The 23,396-nt window shown below is 35.8% G+C and overlaps 2 protein-coding genes and 1 non-coding gene across 3 annotated transcripts; 1 reads left to right on the forward strand and 2 right to left on the reverse strand.

The window, feature by feature from the left end:
* Positions 1–734: 734 nt before the first annotated feature.
* On the forward strand, positions 735–3,553 carry LOC142610831 (expansin-A6). The gene is made up of 3 exons (XM_075782771.1): positions 735–960; positions 1,217–1,535; positions 2,796–3,553. Exons 1-3 carry the CDS (start codon positions 807–809, stop codon positions 3,103–3,105), a joined length of 783 nt encoding a protein of 260 aa, XP_075638886.1. The 5' UTR covers positions 735–806; the 3' UTR covers positions 3,106–3,553.
* Positions 3,554–12,377: 8,824 nt separating this feature from the next.
* Positions 12,378–12,450, reverse strand: TRNAK-UUU (transfer RNA lysine (anticodon UUU)). The gene has a single exon. It is a non-coding gene; the product is annotated as a tRNA-Lys (tRNA).
* A 1,721-nt stretch (positions 12,451–14,171) lies between these two features.
* Positions 14,172–15,344, reverse strand: LOC142608645 (elicitor-responsive protein 1-like). The gene is made up of 4 exons (XM_075780345.1): positions 15,182–15,344; positions 14,988–15,053; positions 14,734–14,875; positions 14,172–14,520 (listed from the first exon to the last, which is right to left on the reverse strand). Exons 1-4 carry the CDS (start codon positions 15,246–15,248, stop codon positions 14,379–14,381), a joined length of 417 nt encoding a protein of 138 aa, XP_075636460.1. The 5' UTR covers positions 15,249–15,344; the 3' UTR covers positions 14,172–14,378.
* Positions 15,345–23,396: the final 8,052 nt, after the last annotated feature.

Here is a 23,396-nt window from a genome sequence, read left to right on the forward strand (position 1 = left end):
GTTGCCCTGCTCTGACCAGCCAAAATTGGCATGAAGTGCCATTGTGTGATCCACATTAATTCTAATTCATGTTCATCAACTTAAAGAGTGATCCAAACTCTTGAAGAAAAAGAAAAATAACACTGTTCCAATATAAAAATGATAAAATATTAGAGAGAGTATCATGATTTTTTTTTTCTTATTCTTATGTGAAGATAAAAATCATGATTTAATCATAACTGTCTTCCCATTAAAAAAAAATCTCAACTTTCTAGTTTCTAGTTTCTTCCTCTATGGTATTAAAAAAATATAAAAATTCTAAAAAAGTTGTGGTCCTTGTAGCGGTACATTATAATTTACAACGGAAAGTTATTAGGTACAAAATAATAACTCACATTAGAAAATATTTATCCTCGATTGACTAATATTAATACTAAATAATAACAGTACATTTATGATTATATATACAATTATGAAAACGTTTTAATGATCATGAATAGTTGATTACTTTACCATAATTTAGCCTGACAACTTATCTAGAGGACAATTTTGCTTTAAAAAAAAAAAACTTTAATTACACAAAATAGATATGAGAGAGAGAGAAAGGCAAGCAAAAGCATTAAATATGCAGTAATAATTCGACCCATAATTAAAAAATAAAATAAATAAAATTCAGATCCCTCTGACTCCCACGATTCCCCAAAGCCAGACCACTCCATAAATACCCCCCCCCATTCTCATTCCCCTTTCCATTAGCCTCAAGCATACACAACGCATTAGCCGCTCTCTCTTTTTTTCTTCTCTCTCTTTCTCTGAAAAGCACACAAATGGCTTCAGTGACCAAGTTCTGCATTGCTATTGCTTCGCTTCTCTCACTTTTTGCTCTGGCTAACGCTAAAATCCCTGGGGTTTACAGCGGTGGAACATGGGAGAGTGCCCACGCTACATTTTACGGTGGCAGCGATGCCTCTGGAACTATGGGTACTCTCTCCAAAAATATACACTCTGCATTTTACTTTTTACTTGCTCTATTTCTTCATATTCTGCACAAATCCCACTTGCTCAAACATGCAAAACAAACCCCATTGCATTAATCCATTTTTACCACCAACATTTTCATTACTCTCTGTTTAGCAACTTTACAGTTACATGTGTAATTTCTCAAGTTTAGCAGGAACCTACGTTAGAATGAAAAAAAAAAACAAAACAGTAACGGTTTATTTCTTTTTGTCATTAGGTGGTGCTTGTGGGTACGGAAATCTGTACAGCCAAGGCTACGGAGTGAACACGGCGGCACTGAGCACAGCACTGTTCAACAATGGGCTGAGCTGCGGTGCGTGCTTTGAGATCAAGTGCAACGAGGACCCTAGGTGGTGCAACCCTGGCAACCCTTCCATCATAGTCACAGCCACCAACTTTTGCCCTCCTAACTATGCTCTCCCAAGTGACAATGGCGGCTGGTGCAACCCTCCTAGGCCCCACTTCGACCTCGCCATGCCCATGTTCCTCAAGATCGCCGAGTACCGCGCCGGAATCGTCCCCGTCTCTTACCGCCGGTGAGCAACCTCTCTGCCTTTCTTACCTTTTGCCTTTTGCTTTCAGGCCAAGTATACTGTTCTTTTCTCAAACGGTTCTTTAATAGCTTATTTGCCTTTTGTTTTCCTTAAATCCAATATTAATAGGTTTTTTTTAGTTTAGTTTTGTTTTTTATAATCATAATGGCAGGTTCATTTTTGGTAAATTGGTTACTTTATTAGTTTTTGTTGTGCCTTTCCCTCTTTGGGTATGGTTTTGTTATTTTTTTTTTATTATAATGGCAGGTTTATTTTTGGTAAATTTGGGATTTACGAGGTGGGGTTGAGTTGGATTTCTCGTTCTCCTCGAAACCAAACACAGCTGAAACGTTGAATAAATGTTTATTAGTATATTATTCTTTCCTGTTTGTTTTCTCGGGAAACAAACGAGAGCCGAGCCTTTAACAGAATCTCGGCACTAGTGAAACTGTTCGTTGAGAATCCATTCAGTTTTACGTCGTTTTACCCTTATGGCCTTATCCAACTGAAATCGGGTTTTTAAAATTCCTCGAACATTTTGCCCACTTTCGGTGGCTTGACAGTTGACATGGCCTGTCGGTTCATACTGATTAGAAATTACCCACACTTTTTCACAAATCTTATCGAGTCAAAAAGAACAAATTCCCAAAGATAGGAGGGTATTTTCGGTAATTTGCAGAGCCAGAATCAGGACCATGGCGTAATGTCAGAAAGGTCACTTGGTCGATGTGCCAAAACCCACTAGTGGCTATGGTTGGTAATTTTCATTCTAGTTCAAGGGTAATAGAGTAATAGTAATAATATTTAATGGAATTTATTTTTCCGGCAAATCATGGTAGGGCCGTGCTTGCTTTTAATTAAAGAGCCAGAAATATCCTCGACATATTTCACGTTGTCCCATGCTTTATGTGACTCGTGAATGCGAAAAGTTCACAGCTTTTCCTTTTGGGACTGCGTACCACACCCTTCCAACCCTTTGTTTTACTAGTTACCCGAAATTCCAGTCAAACCTCGGGTTTTTAACCTTCTCAAAAGTGACCCTTCAATCATCCACACTAAATAATCACAGCTAGTAGTATGTATTTAAATGGGACCCTTTTCGAGAATAAAACTGTTTGACTCTGTATTGGGAATTCTAGTTTGACAAATTTTGCCCCGGAGACTAGAGTGCTGACTGCTGACCCATTAAATTATGACTTATGTAGTAAGTATTATAATTTTAATTAATGTATGAATGTTTGTTGGCTATTTGGGTCCATACAGGGTCCCATGCAGGAAGCTAGGGGGAATCAGGTTCACAATCAACGGTTTCCGATACTTCAACCTGGTGTTAGTGACGAACGTGGCGGGAGCAGGGGACATAGTGAGGGTGAGCATAAAAGGAGCAAACACAGAATGGATGAGCATGAGCCGAAACTGGGGACAGAACTGGCAATCCAACGCGGTGTTGGTGGGCCAGCCTCTTTCATTCAGGGTCACGGGCAGTGATAGGCGTACCTCTACCTCTCACAACGTGGCGCCAGCTAATTGGCAGTTCGGTCAGACTTTCAAGGGAAAGAATTTCCGTGTCTAAAAATTTTAACTTTCAAGTTTCCCGCCTTCAATTTTTTTCCCTCTATTTTCCCGGGAAAAATTTTGAAGTTAATAGTGGGAGAGAGACTGAGTAAAGTAATAGTGTGTTTTGGGCTTTTTGATAGGATATTAACGGAAAAGGAGGGGATGAAAACATGGTCAAATAGGTAGGAAAGTCACTATTATACCTCACCTATAAAAAAAAAAAGTGAGTTAGTGGTGACTTTCTCTTTTTTATTTTACTTTTATGTTTCTTTACTTTTTTTTTTTTTTTTTTAATTGACTTAAAGGTGGTGGTGTCTATGTTAGTGGAGCTGGTTAGTTTAAAATCCAGCATTTGGTAAAAGTTGTAAGGGCTGAAAGTGGCTGCAATTGCAAAACATGTAGCCCGCAGCTCTAATTATATATATTCTTGTTATCATATATATAATCATATAATTGTGGTATTATGTGTTTTTTTTTTTTGCTTGCTTGTTGCATTAACTATTTGATAACTTGGTTGTTTGATAATTATGCCTACCAAAATAAAAGTTAGAGTAGGCAAATATGAACCAACATGCATGTAATGCGGTTGTTGTGACAGCAGAGTAGTGGTTGTAGTCATAGATTATACAGCTATTTCTTGTAATTGTACATGTAAATAATGTTGATGTATTAAATTTACTTTGTACCACAAAGTGAAATTATGAACTTCGCAATTACCAAAATGTAGTGGTTCATTATTTAATACGGGGGAATATATGGTTATAAAAGCAAAGAAAAGCAAAGGTGAGTTGCCTAGATAAACGCGTAATATTTCATTTTCAACAACTTTTTTTTAATCCCATTCAAGATGGCATTACCCAATTGATGGAACAGGTGCAGCTACGAATTTTGTCTGCAAGCATAGATGCTCATTTCAAAACATATGGTTGAATTGCCCGTGCTGGGTCAGGTCTGTACCAATATCACTTAAGATTTAATCGGATGATTCGGATCAGTTTTTTTATTTTTTATTTATTTATTTTTATGTTAAAAAAAAAAAAACTTTTCGCCCTTATTTATGGGGTGATATGATTTTGATAATCATAAATTCAATTGTACAAAAATCAAAAGATTATTCTTTTTGTTTTGTTGCATTGCCCCAATTTTATCCTTCTCCGCATCTAATGGAGTTTAATGAGATGTCAAAAAGAATGCTGACATATGTATCACATTAAATGATTTAATTAACACCAGTACGCTTTTAGTGTGATGGTCACTCTATAAGTATAAGTGTTTGTAGGGTGCAAGGGATAAAGGTCAGGTTCAAGTTTTCTCAAGAGAGTTTTCATACGTGTATATACTTAAATTAAGGTAGAGTAGAATTTCTATTTTGTATTAAAATAATGATCCAATTTACATAAAAATTAAGGGTATATTTGGTAAATTATAAATAATCCAAATATGCAAATTTTTTATATTCATATAAAAATTATAAAAATAAAAATTTATTAGGAAAAAAGCCTTTCTATCAAATTTAAAAATATTCTTAAGTTTTATTTTTAAGATATTTTTTGAGTATTGATCTTTTTGCTTTATTATAACTTACAACTATAGGTTTAGTTATTTCATTATAATACATTTTATTCAATATAATAAGAATTATCATTCATGTCGTAACCTTCATTCAATATACCACACTGAACGTGCCCCTATTTAAAATGACCCCCTCTTAATAAATATTTTTTTAGGTATACCTCTCATCATTCACTTAGATGGCATTTCTTTTTCCTTTTTTTTTTCTCCTCCACTTTCATTTTCTTTAACCACCAAGGTACTCTTTTCACCACGTCTTTCTTGTTTGTCTGTCTTAATATTTTCTTCTTCTTCATTCGTGATTTTTATTTTGAATTCATGATTTTAGGGATTTTGAAATCCCAATTAAATTTACATGGACTTTTTTTTAGTCTTGTTGGTTATTCATGTGGCAACCTAATGGTACAAGAATATATATATATTTTTGGAAATAGCCACATCAGTATTTTCAATTTATTACTTAATAAAATAGACTATTATGACACAACACCAATAGGTTAGGAACTAAAGTGACATTTGAAACATTAGGAACAATCAACACATAGTATAAATGTTAGGGTGCAAAATGGTAAGTTAGCCAAACCATGTTGTAAGCCTATTTTTCACACAAAAAATTCTATAATTTTGAGTTGTTTTTCAATTACGAATCTTATTTATTTATTTATTATTATAATCTAATTTTCGATCACAATTTGTACAAAACTAACCATGCTCTATGCAAGGGAGAAAAAGAGTAGTGATTTATCGTAAGTTTGATACCGCTTACAACTATTTAAGTCAAATAGATATATGGGGGGTCAAAAACAATCAATAATTAATTTATGAAAGGAATAAAGGTAAAAATTTCCGCAATAGGAGACCTAAACAACATATTGTAAGATAATAAGCAAAAAAAAGAGGCTTTTATTGATATAAGAACAACTTTCCTGAGGTTACGAAGGATGGGATTGAAAGCTAAAAACTCTTAGTCCTATTCTGCTAGTATAACTCTTTCTTTTATTCTTCTCTAAATCTTTTCTCTCAAATTTTGCTAAATCACCTTTCCTATTGCACCTCCCCTCTTTTTATAGACCATTTTCCCCTCTCTCTCTCTAACTTTCTTGTTCCTAGCTAAATTTGGGAGATACTTGTCCTATCATCCTTCGGTTTTGTCATTCTTTCATCACGAAATAGGACTTGGGAGGGGGGGGGGGGGCAGGGGGTTTCACTATTCAAGCCAGTCAATTAGCATTTAATATGGAAGAGATTATGTGAAAATGTCTCATTAATGCAGAGGTGATTGCTCTAGTGATTCCTATCTCTTCATGGCATTTTTCGAGGTAAGCTCGATGGAAGGTGGTATCTCGATCCATAGGGGAACTGGTCACCTATGGTTCCTTGCATATTTGATATGGAAAAGGTTTTGCTTATTACCTCTATAGTGGACTTTGGTAATGGTGGTTGGTCCAAACTTCCACAAGATCTGTCTTGGGGAGTTATCTTTCATTCCATAGGTCTCTTTACTCATATCCACACCCTTGGGCCAGACCCATCTTATAAGAAATGATTTGTGGAGCCCTTGGCTCTTGGCTCGAGCTCATGTTCATCCCTCCACTTATTACCTCGGTAGTAGACTTTGGTATTAGTGGTTGGTCCAAATGTCCATAGGATCTGCCTCGGGGAGTTATTTTTCATTCGAAAGACCTCTTTACCCATGTCCACACTCTTGGATCGGGTCCACCTTTTAAGAAATTATTTGTTGAGCCCTTGGCTTTCGGTCCGAGCTCAGATTCATCCCTCCACAAGATATAAATAGTAAGAGAGTTTTTGCCGAATAATTTATGATCAATATAGGAAAATCTATGTTTTAACCAATCAAGTAAAACCAATACCCAATCTCTTTTTTAACGAATTAGGTTTTGGTCTGACCCATTCTCTATGGGTCAGAATCACTCAATCCTTTTATCAAAATTTTTTCTTTGAATTCATACGGATTGACAGCTTTAAACAATTAAAGTTCAATTTTGATGGGACCAATCAATTATTCGTTCATTAGTTTTGAGTGTACTTTCTTTTTTTTTTCTTTTTTGTGTTAGGAGCGTACTTTCTATTAGTCGTTCATATGGGGAGGTGATAAATTTTTTTTTTCTCTTGTTGAAAGGGAAGTGATAAATTGATTAAGATGTCCTTTTTTTTGAATAATGGACTTTGGTAATGGTGGTTGGTCCAAACTTCTACAAGATCTGTCTTGGGGAGTTACCTTCCATTCCATAGGTCTCTTTACTCATATCCACACCCTTGAGCCAGACCCATCTTATAAGAAATGATTTGTTGAGCTCTTGGCTCTTGGCTGAAGCTCATGTTCATCCCTCCACTTATTACCTCAATAGTGGACTTTGGTAATAGTGGTTGGTCCAAACGTCTACGGGATCCGTCTCGAGGAGTTATTTTTCATTCCAGAGACCTCTTTACTCATATCCACACTCTTGGACTGGGTCCATCTTTTAAGAAATTATTTGTTGAGCCCTTGACTCTCGGTCCGAGCTCATATTCATCCCTCCACAAGATATAAATAGTAAGAGAGTTTTTGCCGACTAATTTATGGTCAATATAGGAAAATCTATGTTGTAACCAATCAAATAAAACTAGTAACCAATCTCTTTTTTAACAAATTAGGCTTTGGTCTGACCCATTTTCTATGGGTCAAAATCACCAACTCTTTTATCAAAATTTTTTCTTTGAATTCATACGGATTGACAGGTTTAAACAATTAAAGTTCAATTTTAATGGGACCAATCAACTATTCTTTTATTTGTTTTGAGCGTACTTTCTTTCTTTTTTTATGTTAAGAGCGTACTTTCTATTTGTCATTCATATGGGGAGGTGATAAATTTTTTTTTCTTGCTAAAGGGAAGTGATAAATTGATTGAGATGTCCTTTTTTCTAATAATTGACAAGACAAGCAGCTAAGGTGATAAGAAAAAGGAAAAACATATACAGCACATAATTCTTGCTGTAACTCACCACTTATAAATTATGAGTGATGGATGTGTAGATTCATATAGATTCATCAATTACAATTCGTTACATGATGTGTTGTGATAAAAATTGTGTAATTTGTTGTGATCCTAGCAATTTTCTCTCTTAAGTAAGTTGGTACATTCTCTAGCACAAAATACTTAGAGCATTCAAAATGGAAAATGTCATCCTATCTTATTTTACCATCCAAAAAATTACTTTATTAATTATACCATACCATTTTACAATACACCCAACATCTCAACTTTTATTTTTCTATTCTACTCATTAAAATAATATAAATACCCACTAAAATTTTATATATATATATATATATATATTTCAATACAACTCTCTTTTTCTTCTTCCCCATCTCTCTTCCACTTTATCAATTAAAATACATTATAATTTTTACTAAAGTGCTACAGTGTCATCCTACATTAGGATGGTACTGTAGCACAATTGCAAAAAAAATTACAATCGTAAAATTTTACAAATTCAGTTACTGGGCTATTTTTGTATCTAAATTTTTCCTACATATACTATTTACAATTGCGAATGAGAATACTCTTATGGCCTTCAAGTCTCAAGAGGCAAAGATTTAAGCTGTGGTCAAAGTAACTAGCAATAATATTTCAAATCATTATAAAAAATTAAAATTAAAATTGAAATCAAGAATTGGTGCGTGATGGCTCGTACTTTTATTAATTGAATTTTAATTTTTAAAAATAATATGGGGTTTGATTTTATTTTTTTCTTACTACTAGAGCAAAATTAGTGATAACATTTTTTATAAAATAAATAGTCTTTGGAAAAAAAAAAAAAAAGAATGTATGATTTTCCAATCATAAAAGAAAGATGATGAGCAAAGATAGTAATAGCAGACATCCGGTGCTGGTTGTACAGAGCTCTCACTTGTCGGTGGGGGATGCTCAGGACAGCATGTGCATGTGACGCACCACTGGCACTGAGTTGTCTTCCTCTTTCTTCTTCTTCTTTTTTTTTTTTTGCTCTTCTTGTTACTTGTTGTTACCTGTTCATACTTTGTTTGGCTTGGTGCCTCTTTGCACAGCATCACCACAGCCCTTATTTTTCTGGTACTTGACATTTCCCAATTAACAAGTTTCCGGAGTTAAGGAAGCTACCCCCACAAAAAAGTTAAAAAGGATTTTTAAAAGAAAATATTATCCCTTCACGCGTATTTGTGTTTTACTTTTTTTGGATTTTTGGATAGTAGAAAAACTTAACATTAATAGGGTTTATTTTTGAGAATTAAATAAGCTTGGTATCTTGGAAAATGTGCCCATCATATTCACCACATGGTTTTTGATGGTTAATTGGCTTAAATGCCTTCAACTTCACTCTCCAATGGCATTCAAGACTACTATTTTTTATCAATGTGGTGTTAGTTTTGCCGCTATAATGAATTTCATGAGGGCATTTGGTAATGTTGTTTGTATTTTTTTAAAATGCGTGTAGATAAAAAAGTGTATAAAAATACGTGTAATATTGTTTAAACACTGAAAAATTTTGTTTAAAATCTCTTACTAAACACCACGTAGGCATTCCATTTTCGAAAAATGTAGAGGCTTTTAGTGGATAGAAACCTTCTCTCTCTCTCTAAACATCTAAACTTTATTCTCATAAGTCACATTTTAGATAAATAAATATATTTTAGATTCCTAAAAGTCTTATAATTTAACTAATTGGTACACTATGGTATTTTTAATAGAAACATCCAAAATTCAAGTTCCTATCATCCCCAACTATTTATGTATAGAAAAGAAAAAAGAATTAAAATTATATTCGTTTGTGAAAGTTGAAGTTATTAAGTTATTTTACTATTAAGTGAAATTGCAAACTTGCAATAGTGTGTTTGACAAATCAAGCTCTATTTTTTTTTTTTTTGCTTTAAATTTTATTTTATCCTAGTCATATTTAATTTTTATACTGTAGATATTGTTTCTTTTATGCATAAGTATTTCTAATAGTAAATGTTTAATATAAATATATGAATTTAAATATGAAAATTTTAAAAAAGAAAAAATAGCTAAATCTCAAGAAGAATCTTGATAAATTTGATACTAGTAACAAATATATATATATAACAAAAAATTTAGGTGAAAATATTGATGCTTTATATTTATTTTGAAAACTAAATATAATTTTGAAAGAAGTTTTACCCAAAAAATAAAATAAAATAAAACCTCCAATTGACGAACTAATTATATAAAAGGTTTAGATTCTTTTCTAAATGTTTTCATTGCATATGGAAGTATACTAACACAACCTATTGCAAACTTACTATTACTTTTATGTAAAGAAAAATTTCAAAATAAACTTGATAAAATTCTACCTAAGATCAATTATGCCATAAAAAATATTAAGTGAATTAGCTACATTGTCAATCAAAAATAATATATTAGCAAAAATTGATTAAAAAACTTAATTATTAATTCTATATCTCAAACAATGGGAAAATTGGATTTTAAATTGTTAAATATTATAATATAGAAAGTTATATATAAATTCATTAATTGATATTTAAATCAATAATAAAATCACCCTTAAATTTATCGTCATTTTAGGCCTCAAATTGTATCTAGCCAACCTTGTCACCAATGAGTAGTTATTTTTTAAACCATTACTTTAGGGGATTTGTTAGTGGATTAATAATATAGAAAAATCTGGACCTTTTATTATAAATGAATGGTTAAGATTAATAAAACTCTATACGGTAGAGTATCCTAGGAACTCTAGAGGATCTCAATCTGTCACGAATCAAGGAAAATGGGAGAGAGTTGCTCCAAATAGTTGTTAGGTAATGCAAAAAGGAAAGTGATTAATGTATCAATTAAGGAAGAGTAACTTGATTTAAATAAATGGAATGAGAGAAAGGAGGTAGAGAAAAACATAAAAAGCCACTAATAGAAATCATTAAAATGACATGTCATTATGGAGATAACAGAGAGTATAATTTCAAATATAATAAAGAGTAATGTTAGAACCACAACTTTTGCCACAACTTGTTCATGTGGTAAGTCATGAGTGGCGGAGTTATGGACCCACATGGATCCACCACTTTTACTCTACCTCCCACGACTCACCATGTGAGCAAGTTGTGACAAAAGTAATGATCTTAGCATTTTCCTATGATAAAATGAAAAATAAAAATATATATGATCGATTATAATATATATTAATCGAAGTTGAAAAAAATGACATTAATTAAGAAGATAACAAAAGAGATGATTTTTGAATATGATATAAGGGAAATGTTAATAAGTACTGTGCGGTGCTTGTTAAGATCTCACTAGGGTCCTATATAATAGAAAAATGAGATAAATAAAAGAAAAACATAAAAGTACTTATCAATTGAAAAAATGACATAAACCTGAAGAAAAAAAAGTTATTAAAAAAAAAAGTCAAAAAAGTTGTGTTAGCGTGCCGTTAACACAACCCATGATATAATGACTAAAAATACATACATGGTCGGTTTGGAATAATACGTGGAGAATTCAGATTTTTAATCCACCCTAAAGTTTGGAGACTACAACTTTTTTATTGTCAACATAAGTTTGAAAACATACTTCCCCTCAATGGTCTACACATTATAAAGGAACATTGAAGCATGTCACGCTCATATGCACATTTGCTTTCCAACGCAACCAAAATTTATTTGTCTTGTCAAGTTGGCCACTGAAAGTTGCGTCTATATCATAGTCTGGCACCCCAAAACAAGCTGAGCTGCCACATCCAAAAGTACTGTGCTATTTCGTTCATGAATTGGATCCAATAACAACAAGAATGCATCTTTGGGTATATGGCCTTCAAATGGACATGGTGCTTGTCTTATGAGGAAATCTTAGGCCGGTGTTAGCTAGGTTCTATCTTCTAGCCCAAAAGAAGAAAAACTTATCTGGTCTGTAAGAAAAATAATGGAATTTATACCTTATCTTGAAAGAAAATTCAATTAACTTTCGGAAGGAAACGACACTACAACAGTATTGCGGGACCTACTTCACACTTGCTTCTTTAAACATGGTAGGATTGATGCACAACTAGAAATTGTGGAGGTGATTCACAATTTTTGTCATAATTTTGCAAACTGTGACTAAGTAAGTTTTGTATTTATTTGTAGTTCTAGGTTTTTTGTTACAAATATGAACTATTTATTTATGAGTTACTTGATACGTTTGTTTGTTTATGTTTTTTCTTACATGTAATCGGATGTCATGAATAGTTCGAATCTTCTTCCTTTTCCTTTCCTTTCCTTTGGATCAAAACTCACTTGCATTAAAAAAAAAAACTAATGGAATCTTTCGCAACTGGATTTTGAGGTTTCTTTAATTAATTTTTAATGGAAAAAGGGGTTTTGAGGTTTATAGAGGCTGATAACGGTATAACAAAATCATTCATATCTTCCTCGTAATGGGAATCTTTCTAAAGGATGCTATTAATTTGCAGGCACATTTATGTAATTCACACCTTTAAAGTGGGGTAGTAATTGCATTAATGTCCCACTCCCAGTGGGGTTTACCTTTTGATTTTATCCCTGAAGAATAATAGTTGTAATAGTTGGTAAGTCTTACATTTGAGTAGTTGTTGTGAAATTACAACTTCAAGGAAAGCAAAAAAATAGCAAGTCATAATTTCACAACAATTTGAAGGGAAAAAAAAAATAGTGGTATAAATATTGGACAAAATAAAAACAGATGGCGCCGTCTGTGGGAATCGAACCCACGACCACGTGGTTAAAAGCCACGCGCTCTACCGGCTGAGCTAAGACGGCTTGTTGTTTCTCTATTTCGAAATATATATAGTAAACCTATGTTTCTCATCTTGGCCCAGCTTAATTTCAACAACTAGTAGTCAACTAGGCTTCTGTGAAGGAGCTTGTAGCCACTTTTTCTTTCCTTTGTAAAACAGAAAACTACTACATAATTATTAATTAGTTAAAAGGATGTGACTAGTGAGAGAAGGTCTCCCTCAATAAATTTAAAGTCTAAGTTGATAATTTTATAATTTTTTTTTAAAAAAAATTAGTAGTATTGCATCTCAATATAAAATTTAAATATTTTTCATTACTTGAGATGTAAAATTATTAATTAATTTTTGTATTTAAATTTCATTAAACATGTCATTTTTTAATTGATAATATGACTAATTCAATTAATCTAAAGTATGATTTTATCAATTTTAATTTAAAATAAATTATTTGTGTCTACATAATTATTGGGATGAAAATTTTATATACATATAAAGTTCAAGCTATACTTGGTATAATTTTAAATTATATTACACCATTCAATATTTTTCAATTGAATACGAATTTACAAAACTAGCGACATTTAAAGTTTTCCAACAAAGATTTACTTGAAATTCACTGGATCTGGCGAGATCTTCACTGGATCTGGCGAGATATCACCAGATTAGGCAAGATCTCAAAAAATCTGGTGAGAACTTGCCGTATTCAATGAGGATTTAGCCTGGATTCAAGCAGTTTCTGCCATTGCTCAGCCTTGCTCTACAAATACTGGTTTGGATCAACCCGACCACCATCCAATGAGTTATCCGAATGAATTGACTGCCTCGCTGGTCGATGACGGGTCTGAAAAGCCATAAGTGGAGTTAGTCGAGTCAGTTGTGAGTTGGGTATTAACCTGACTTGGACCAACCCGTAGACACCCCTAATTCATTCATAAGATAGTCTTTTTATAATAATAATTTGTGAGACTTTGTGAGATGTAGTGTATCGTCAATTTCACGGGAACAATCCATAAAGATTCTCTTTGCTTCCTAAATAGATGGTCTGGTCCTATTCTACGCTACGGGATCTCCTAGGCATTTGGGCCTTAATTTGAGTAGATGGGTTTGGCTCATTGCACTCCACGGGATCCTCTAGGCATTTGGGCCTTAGGATTGGGTAAAAATTCTTCCATCCCCTCAAATTTATCAAAAAAATTAGAAGTATTATATATATATATATATATATATATATATATATATATATATATATATATATATATATTTGTAACAATGGATTAAAGGGAAAAAAAGTATAAATATTTTCTTTTCAAAGAAATAATAAAGAACAACACCTAAGTGTTGTATGTACCTAAGTCTTGCCCATAGCTCTGAATGCTCAAATTTTGACTCTCTAAACTATATATATAGTACATTAATTAAGAAGGAATGCTCAATTCGTGTTAGCTTCATCTACTTTAGTAGACACTTTTGCCCTATCGTTTTAAATGAATTCCAAATTTTTTGACCTTTTTCTAATGTAATGCCTGAACTAATTTATTCTGGACTTCAATTACTAGTTCAGAAGCTGGACCATGCAGTGGGAAAGCAAAAACTATAGGTACGTTCGAGCCCACTTTAACAGCCGGGCCCTCATTTGTGCAGGCAAGATAAACTGATGGACTCCAAACAACAAAGAAGCAAACCTGTAGTTTCTAATTGGACTGAGGGAATTCCAAGTCCCAGCCCATCTTGGTGACTAAATGATTTTTTTTTTTTTTTTTTTTTTTGCATAAACTGGAAATATATTAGATAAAACACAAGGTTTTACAACAGAAATATTATAACAGGACTACAGATTAACAAACCACGTAAACACATTGACACATTACATAAACAATAAGTTCAATGGCACTAACAAAAAGTGCCTCCGCAATAAGTTTGTGTATGTAGCATTATAATAAATAAATTTGTTTAGGCATTTGAAGTGAAATTTACTGCGACACAAATCTCTCCGGCATAAGTCTTGTCAGGAAGGACAACCCTATACTTGCCTCGACGAAGTTCAGCCTTTCCGGTCTCCACCCCTAGCGACACAACATCCTTAACATATATTCTGTACACATGAAGATTAGCCAAATTAAAATGATAAATAAGTGTGAATCTTTAGCAATTAATCAAGTCAAAGTAACGGTAAACAATATTAATTAGTCAGAGAAGGTTTCAAAGATTTATATTTGATAGGGTTCTTTTTATTTGATTTTATTTAGTTATGTTTTCTGTAAAAACATACTTTCTCCACAATTTTGAGCGAGAGATAGAAATTTACGTGGTTTCGCCAACAAAAACATCATCAGAGATCTTGTGCTTGTCCATGATATGAAAAGTAAGCTTATATTTGTAATCTTCACCACCCGGGTACTCAGCGTTGAACGTAAATTTCTCGTTCCATACTGGTTTCTTTCCTTCTCCTACAATTACTTAAACTCCTATTATTATCAAAGAAATTTAAATGTTCCCAAAAAAGAAAGACACATGCATTGCAGTCTACACACACAAAATGAATGGATCATGTTGGCTAACCTCGAGCCACGCTGCTCTTACACTCTTGATTTCCATATCGAATCACAACGTATGGATTCATTTTCACTGTAAATTTTGGATCTTTTAGCCAACTTTAAATCAAACTTAATTAGCAATAACTTAAAAAGAGAAAAAAAAGATATAGATTCCAAGTAACCCATGAAAGCAAAATGAAAAAAAATAAAATTAATTACCCAAGAATTCTTTCTCTGGAATGCCTTTGCAATCAACCAGCACAACCTCCAGAATACCACTTGCCATCTCTCTATGATCTGTCTTACTAAGATTGAGAAGAAGAAGACTTAAAGGGATTGATTCTTGTGATCTTGTCTCCTGAAGTTATGTTGTTATGGGGTAGGCTTCGTCCTGTGATGGTTGCTTCTATTCACAACTTATTTATATTTGTTTTATTAATTTGAATCTTTCTTCTATGTGCATCCAGTTTCCTCTTGTACAGTATGTTGAGGCTCCCAATGATAATGCGACACCTAAGCGAGTGTGCGGTTAAGTCCACAAGAAAACTTAACAAAGGAATTTTTAATAATTTTCAGTTGAAATGCTGTGATTGGAAAATTGGATGAACTGCGCGCATGTACAGTATAATGTAACCTTACTACACTTCAATTAAGTTTTCCCCCAGTCTTTCTTTGCCAGGTTAATTTCTCTCTTCATAGTACTAACAAGTTATTGTTAATTTAGCAGTCAACGAGAAAAAAGATGAGATATGCCTAAGCGTACGTGTACTATTTCAGACAACACGCAACGCAGCCACTCCTTAATTTCCAACATTAAATAATAGGTAATACGTTTTAATCTAACTCGTCTGATTGAATTACTATGACTGAGACTCGTAATTGCCTATTCACATTTACTTTTAGAAAATATTTTCTTTTGAGTTTTGTATGTTACACTGTTAATTAGTTAAAACTTACAGTTCAGCTTAAAGACAAATTAATGGATTCAAAAACCTCATCAAATTTTTGGGCCACCTCACCTTATTCACATCCTGGATATGGTATAGCGGTGTTGAAACAAACCCTAAAATGTAGACCTAGCAAAACGGGGCTGGCGGGTCGGGTTCAGTAAAAAAATGGGCCAATCTGACTGCGGATCGGATTAACCCGTATTTTTCTTAAAATTTATTTATTTTCATATAAAAAATATGTATTCATCACTTGCAATTAAAGCTCAGCTCCGCAAATTGATTCTTGTTAAATAATTATACAAATCTTAACATTGTTAATAAAAATAAATAGCACAACCAAGAGAATTTTGCAGCTGTACAGCAATTGGGCTGATTCATACCATCTAAATATTGGGGTGTGTTTGGCTTGTTCTTGCCATTTCTACGGATTATCAGTGTAAATCTTTTACAATAGCTTCATTTTGGACCGGTACAAATTGAAATGGGTTTCTAGAAAAAATTTTCTACTTACAGTTACAGGTACAACACCTCTTCGCCACTGTGAAACCTTCATCCACCAGTGCTCTCTCTCTCTCTCTCGGCATTTCTTCTTGTCTTAGGTCCTAAAGAAAATGTTAACAGATAATCCCAAGATTACTTCTCCACTGTTCACGATTCACTCCTACCCACTTTTTATTTGACCAAAGTTACAAGGTGGATGCCACTTTTTAACCTTTTTTATTTATTTATAATTTCATGGAAAACCCGAAAGGCCGAAACTGCTTACTCTTCTTTTATTTTAGATTTTTTACCCCTCTTATTTAGTTTTTATTTTTTATTAGGTAGTGAAGTGAGCTATGCATTAGCTTAATTTTTTTTTTTTTGGAGAAAGTTTGAATGCATAAAAAAGAGTAAAATTTTGGAATATTAATTTATACAATATAAGTTTTTTTTTTAAAGTCTGTGGGCGTATATATAATTGCAAAATTGTTGTAAACCCAAAAACGTATCATTCCCTTGATCAAACCAAAATGGTTTTTGGTTCGGTATTGAATCCATTGGCACAAACACAAAGAAGTCTAGACTACCATTTGAAAATTTAATTAAAATAAATGTATTGTTTCACTACTACATAATATCAACATTCCAAAATATAAAACAAAATTATAAATGCTTATTTGGATAGCTAATTTGACAAAGAATAAAAACATATAAAAAATTTAAAATTTTTAAAACTAATTTCATAATCTAATATCTTGAAGAAGAAAAAAAATCTAATAGTTGTGTTTAATATCTTGAGATATTTTAAAGGAAAGAATATAAATATTTTCTTTTCAAAAAGATAATAAGCTCTAATCAAATCGAATGCTCAAATTTTGAGTTTCTAAACAATATACATATATATTGAAGAAAAGAAAAAATAATGAATAGGTCAAATAGATGCATACAGTACGTGACCAATAATATTATTATTAATTTTTAAATCTGTGAGTGCAATAGTAACAATTTAAAATTCTTAAAAAAAGAAGAAGCAATAATTTGAAATAGTTTTTTCCTTTACATCTTCTTTCTCTACCAATAAGAAAAAATTATATTCATTCTTTATAATTATATTTTTCCATCATTTATCTTTTCCATTCTTCAATTAAACAAAGCCTTTTTTAGCTTAAAATAAAGAGATATTATATCTACAATACTTTTAATAAATCATAAGTAGCAAGTTGTTATTAATTGTTACAATTAAGCAACAAAATAATTTAAGTTGTGAATTCAAATTATAACCAATAACAACTTATCATCTATGGTTTGTTATGAAAATTGATGATGCGAAGAAAATCAGTAGGCTGGATGCTTCGGACTGGAAGGGACTACTGGATCTTTCTACGGCCTGAAAAAGAAAGAAAAGCGTATCAAAGGCGACCGGGGCTGCCGGCCAAAAGTCCTCCGATGGCAAAGTTAGTTTTTTCCTCTAAGTTATTTGAGTTCCAACTTTTTTGGAGTAAAAACTGAACATACCTTGGGTTTGTCTGAAACAGCCTTTATATAGTGTTATCATAGGCGGTTACCAAAATTTGAACTTCTCCTGGCTTCAAGGAGAGATAGAAATCAAACGTAACTTGCATAACCGTCTGGAAGTTATGCTATTGTTTCACAACGGATACCTGCCGGTTACGCGTGGGATAAGGGATTATCATATCTCATTTGGAGATTTTCCTAAGTGTGACACCCTCGTCCTTGAGTTCCTCAGTTGGGCGTGCTTTGTTTCACACGCGGGGGATGTCTCGTCTAACGGGTGAATTTGCTCAAGACGAGGATGTCGACACTCTGGACGAGTGCATCACTCTGATGGTGCGTACCTCGTCTTGATCTCTTCTTCCCTGGACGAGGCACTTGTAGGTAAGTTTCTGAGGGTGTTTATGGTAGTAGGTGGGCTATGGACGACCTGTATGGACAACTTGGAGATGGGCTATATTATTCCCCTATCAGTTGCCCCCTGTTCTAAGGTCGTCCAAAGTTCTTTTGTTTCTTCGACTCGTTTCAACACATTATTCCACGTGTCTCAAAGTAAGGGACGAGGTTGTAAAGGCTTCATATTATGTCACATGTCATTACTTACCCGAGTTAACCGTTGTGTTGGTTTGGGTTTTCGAGGAGGTTGCCACGTGGTTCTTCCCGATTGGTCATTGCGTTCGGGTTTTACTTTTCAACGCCTATAAATAGTGGATTTCCTCCCCTACCCTCCTCATTCTTAAAATTCTCTCGTTTGACATCTCTCGTCCATCGCCTCGTCTAGGAGTATTCCGGCGTCCTTTAGTTTTCTTCGTCTAGAGCCGTATTTTCTCTACGCTCGTTTTAGGCTTCCCTTACATTTCCAAAATGTCCGAAAGTTTTTCTTCGTCCGGCAATAGCGTTGATAGGGAGATAGATGAATATCGTAACACAACTAGCTATAGTGGCTCTAGTAGTGACGGCGGTAGGAGTAGTGGTAACACCTCGGACGAGTATGTTTCGGGGTTCCCGGGGTTCCCTTAGAAGTTTTCCAGAAGAATTTAGGACGAGGGTAGCATCCGGGTCTAGGGCTGGTCCTTCTAGCGCTCCCTCGTCCACTAGAAGGGACGAGGTTGGGATTGTGGCCACCGCGCCGTTGGGGTTCCAGCCAAGACAGACGAGAGAAAACTAACGTCCCTTAGGAGTTGGTACCAAATCCCGGACGAGCTAAATCCTAGATTGGCCGTCCGTGATGAGTGGTGTTGCCAACCTCATTTTGGCATTGGGGTTTATGAAGCCTATCTTCTAGGGGGTCTTAGGCTGCCTCTCAATGCTTTTGCCAGGGAGTTGCTTACTAGGTTAGGTATAGGTTTATGTCAATTAAATCCTAATGCATGGAGACTAGTTGTTTCTATGCAAATTTTGTGGAGAGAGGTTTTCGAAGGGGACTGTCCTCTTACCGTGGACGAGTTCCTTTTTTGCTATAAACCCTCTGAAATTAGTCAATCTCGTGGCTTTTATCAATTCACAGCCAGGAGAAAAGACTGTAGGATAATTAAATCTTTGGTCACCTCAGATAGGAGTTGGAAGACGGAGTTCTTCTTCGTCTCAGGTTTTTGGGCAGGACGCCCTGCTGATGTGGGCAGGGATTCATTTCCCCCATATACATGAGATTTAGGGAACCTTCGTCCTGAAGGTATGCTCACCACTACTATAGCATCGCCTTCATTACATATCTTTCTTGGCTAATTTCTTCGTCCTTGTTGCAGGTGTTAGGAGGCCGTCGTTGAGCCAGTTCCATCTAGGACGCGTCCAGAAAGCTCGTCTTCACCTAGAGAGGGACTTCCACTCTTTGGTTACCTTGCAGCGTCTTGCAACTTGGGGACTTGGCCCCGAGCCCTCTCCTGAAGCCTTAGCCTACGAGATTACAGTCCGCCGACGTGAGTTCTCGTCTCGCCTTTCCTCTCCCTTTTTTTTTTTTTTTTTTTTACTTATAATTATTATTATTTATTTTAGGGATGGCTACCATGAAGGAAAACAAAGGCAAAGGGGTCGTGGACGAGCGTGGCAAGCAAGACACTGAAACTAGGGCTCGTCCTTCTGTTGGCGATAAGAGGAGCCTGTCAAAGGCCATCAACCTTGAAAACCTCCCCAGCAGGAGAGCCAAGCACAGAAAGTCGTCTAAGGCTGGGGTCGTCTCTCCTGCTGTCCATGTTCCTCCTCCACCACCGTCCGTCCCAATCTTCGACGTGGAGTCGTCTGAGCCTGCTCCCACTCCACCGTCCAAGACCGGCGTTCTGCCTCGTCCCAACCTCCCGTTGATGTTGTGCCCAACCGCTCGAGAGTGAGGGCTTGGCTTGGGAGAGGTTCCAACAGTGTGTCGACGAGGACGTGGCTGCATGCTACAACATGTCCTTAAAGGATTTTGAACAATCGGGTGTCCACGATCTTTTCAAGGTAATGGATACAAATTTGTTCTCGTCGTTAGCTTTTCATGCTTGTTTACTTTGCTTGATACAAAAATTCTTATTTGTTTGTGCAGGCCATGTCCAAGTTTATAGCTGCGTCTAGGCAGGCTACTGAGTTGGACAGGACGAGGCTGCTGTTGGAGAGGAGGATCAAGGAGGTTAAGGATGAGTGCAAAAGCTGGGCTGAGACGGCTGCTGAGGCTAAGGACGCAGCCAAGGATTTGCTAAACCTCGTCGAGGAATTAAAGGCTGATGTAGTGGAAAAGGACTCTCGTCTTGACCACTTTCAGAAAAAGACCGACGAGCTTAGCAATTCCTTTGTGAGGGCTAAGGACGAGGCTGTGGAGGAGTTCAGGGCTTCGAAGCAGTTTACGGACCTTCTGGACGCCAACTATGTGGCTGGATTTGAAGACTTTCGCATGGAGGCGAAAGAAAAGTTTCCAGAAGTTGACTTCAGTCCTATCGTCCTTCAACTTGGAGGTGCTGCTAGTTCTTTTCTTCAGACTAGCTCTGAAGATGTCAATGTTGAAGACGATGCCTCTACCAAGCCTGCTGAAGACGACCCTAATGCCTGATGCCCGTTTGAAAATTTTCATCATTTGTTTAAGTGTTTTCTTCCTGTCTCTCTTTTTTTTTTTTTTTTTTAAATGTATAAGAGTACATTTATTTCGTCCTGAGCACTTTTGACGGCTTTATAAACAATGCCTTTCAAGGCTTGCTTTTCAAGGGTTTTTGGACGGTGGTCGTTCACCCTTTTATTGTTTAATGAATGCTTACTTTCAGTTATCATCATTGTTGTTCCATGGACGAGTGTATGTATTTTTATTCAATTGCCTTTTAAGCAATGTTTCCCAGTGTTGGGTGATTGTTTACATGATGCCCTTATGGACGATTGTATTAGGACGATCATATGCTCGCCGTTAGAACGCAGGTGTTAAGGCCTACTTCCCTTCTTAGATGAGTAGGCCCTGGCTAAGGAAAACTTGGACGAGCATGTCTTAACTTTGTTGCTTTATCCTCATTTTTTTTAAGGAAAGCTTTGGACGAATATGCCTTAGCATTTTTGCTTTACCCTCGTTCTTTTTTAAGGAAAGCTTGGACGAGCATGCCTTAGCATTTTTGCTCTTTTTAAGGAAAGCTTGGACGAGCATGCCTTAGCATTTTTGCTTTATCCTCATTCTCTTTTAAGGAAAGCTTGGACGAGCATGCCTTAGCATTTTTGCTTTATCCTCATTCTTTTTTAAGGAAAGCTTGGACGAGCATGCCTTAAAGCTTAGTCGAGTTTGTCTTCGTCCAGAGATTTTATTTGTCCAAGGCTTTTTCCTCGTCCATGGATATTATCAGGGGAAATGGAATTCAAGTACATAAGAAATCCAAACCATATTATTACATGAACATTGTTCACAAACTTGGCACACGCTTATAAGCTAGTGCCTTATTAAGATATCTAGTACATAGCATCGTCTTTCATAAACTGGTCTGCAAGTAGTGCAAAAGTTTAAGAACTAGTGCACTTTTATTCATAACACACCATAATAATAGTAAAAGCACAAGTAAATATAAGCAAACACGCAAATCACAACTGTAATTTTGCCACTGACTTCCTCCGTCCCTGCTCATCACTGATAGTACTTTCGCAAATGTTCCACGTTCCAAGGATGTTCTAACTTCCGTCCATCCAGGGCTTCCAGGTAGTAGGACCCCTGCCTTTTGCAATTGATTACTTTGTAGGGTCCTTCCCAATTGGGTCCCAGTTTTCCATGAGCTGGGTTCCTGGTCGCCAAGGAGACCCTTTTGAGGACAAGGTCCCCAACACTGAACCGTCTGGGCCTTACCATGGCGTCATGCTGTCTGGCCATGAGATTTTTGTATCTTGCTGTCCTTTGCTCCGCATCCATTCTTACCTCATCAATAAGATCAAGGTCAAGGCGAAGTTGTTCCCCGTTGTCTTTCTCCTGGTACTTCATCACTCGGTGGCTTGCCATATGGACCTCTGCCGGTATAACAGCTTCACTCCCATAGGCTAGCTTAAAAGGGGTCTCTCCTGTCGGAGTTCGTGCAGTCGTCCTATAGGCCCACAACACCAGGTAGCTCGTCTGGCCATATCCCTTTTGCCCCCTCAAGCCGAGTCTTGATGATTTTCAGCAGGGATCGGTTTGCTACTTCCGCTTGCCCATTTGCCTGTGGATGGGAGGGTGAAGAATAGTGATTCTTGATTCCAAAACGATTGCGAAATCCCTGAAGGGTGCGTTGTCAAATTGACGTCCGTTGTCCGATACTAATACCACAGGTACTCCGAACTGCATAGGATATTCTTCCATACAAAATTCTTCACGTTCCGCTGAGTGATTGCTGCAAGAGGCTCAGCTTCTACCCATTTGGTAAAGTAATCTATCCCTACCACCAAAAACTTCATTTGTCGGACTCCTATTGGAAAAGGACCCAGGATATCCAGTCCCCACTGTGCGAAGGGCCATGGGGCTGTCATTGGGGTCTGATACTCTGACGGCTGTCTGGGCACATTGCTATAACGCTGGCATTGGTCACATACCTTGACATAGGCTTTAGCGTCTGCCTGCATTGTTGGCCAATAGTAGCCTGCACGGACGATCTTATGGACGAGAGACCTTGCCCCTGAATGATTTCCACAGGATCCTTCATGAACCTCCCTTAGAACATAGTTTGACTCGTCAGGAGCCAAGCATCTTAAGTAGGGTTGAGAAAAGCCTCGTTTGTACAACACCTCATTTATGATGACATACTTGGCTGACCTGACCCTTAACTTTCTCGCTTCATCCTTGTCTTCTGGAAGCCTCCCATCTTTGAGATAGATTATTATCGGACTCATCCAATTTTCTCCTCCTCCTATCTGCTGTATGTCGGGGATGTCTATGCTCGGCATGTACTGGATGTCGTCGAACTTGTCTATGACTCCTGCCGAGGCGGCTTTTGCCAATGCGTCTGCGTCAGCGTTCTCCTCCCTAGGAAGTTGAATAAAACTTATGGCTGAAAATTTCCGGGCAAGGCGTTTCACTTTGTTAAGGTACT

This window comes from Castanea sativa, chromosome 9 (assembly GCF_040712315.1).
Source record: "Castanea sativa cultivar Marrone di Chiusa Pesio chromosome 9, ASM4071231v1".
Lineage (NCBI taxonomy): Eukaryota > Viridiplantae > Streptophyta > Magnoliopsida > Fagales > Fagaceae > Castanea > Castanea sativa.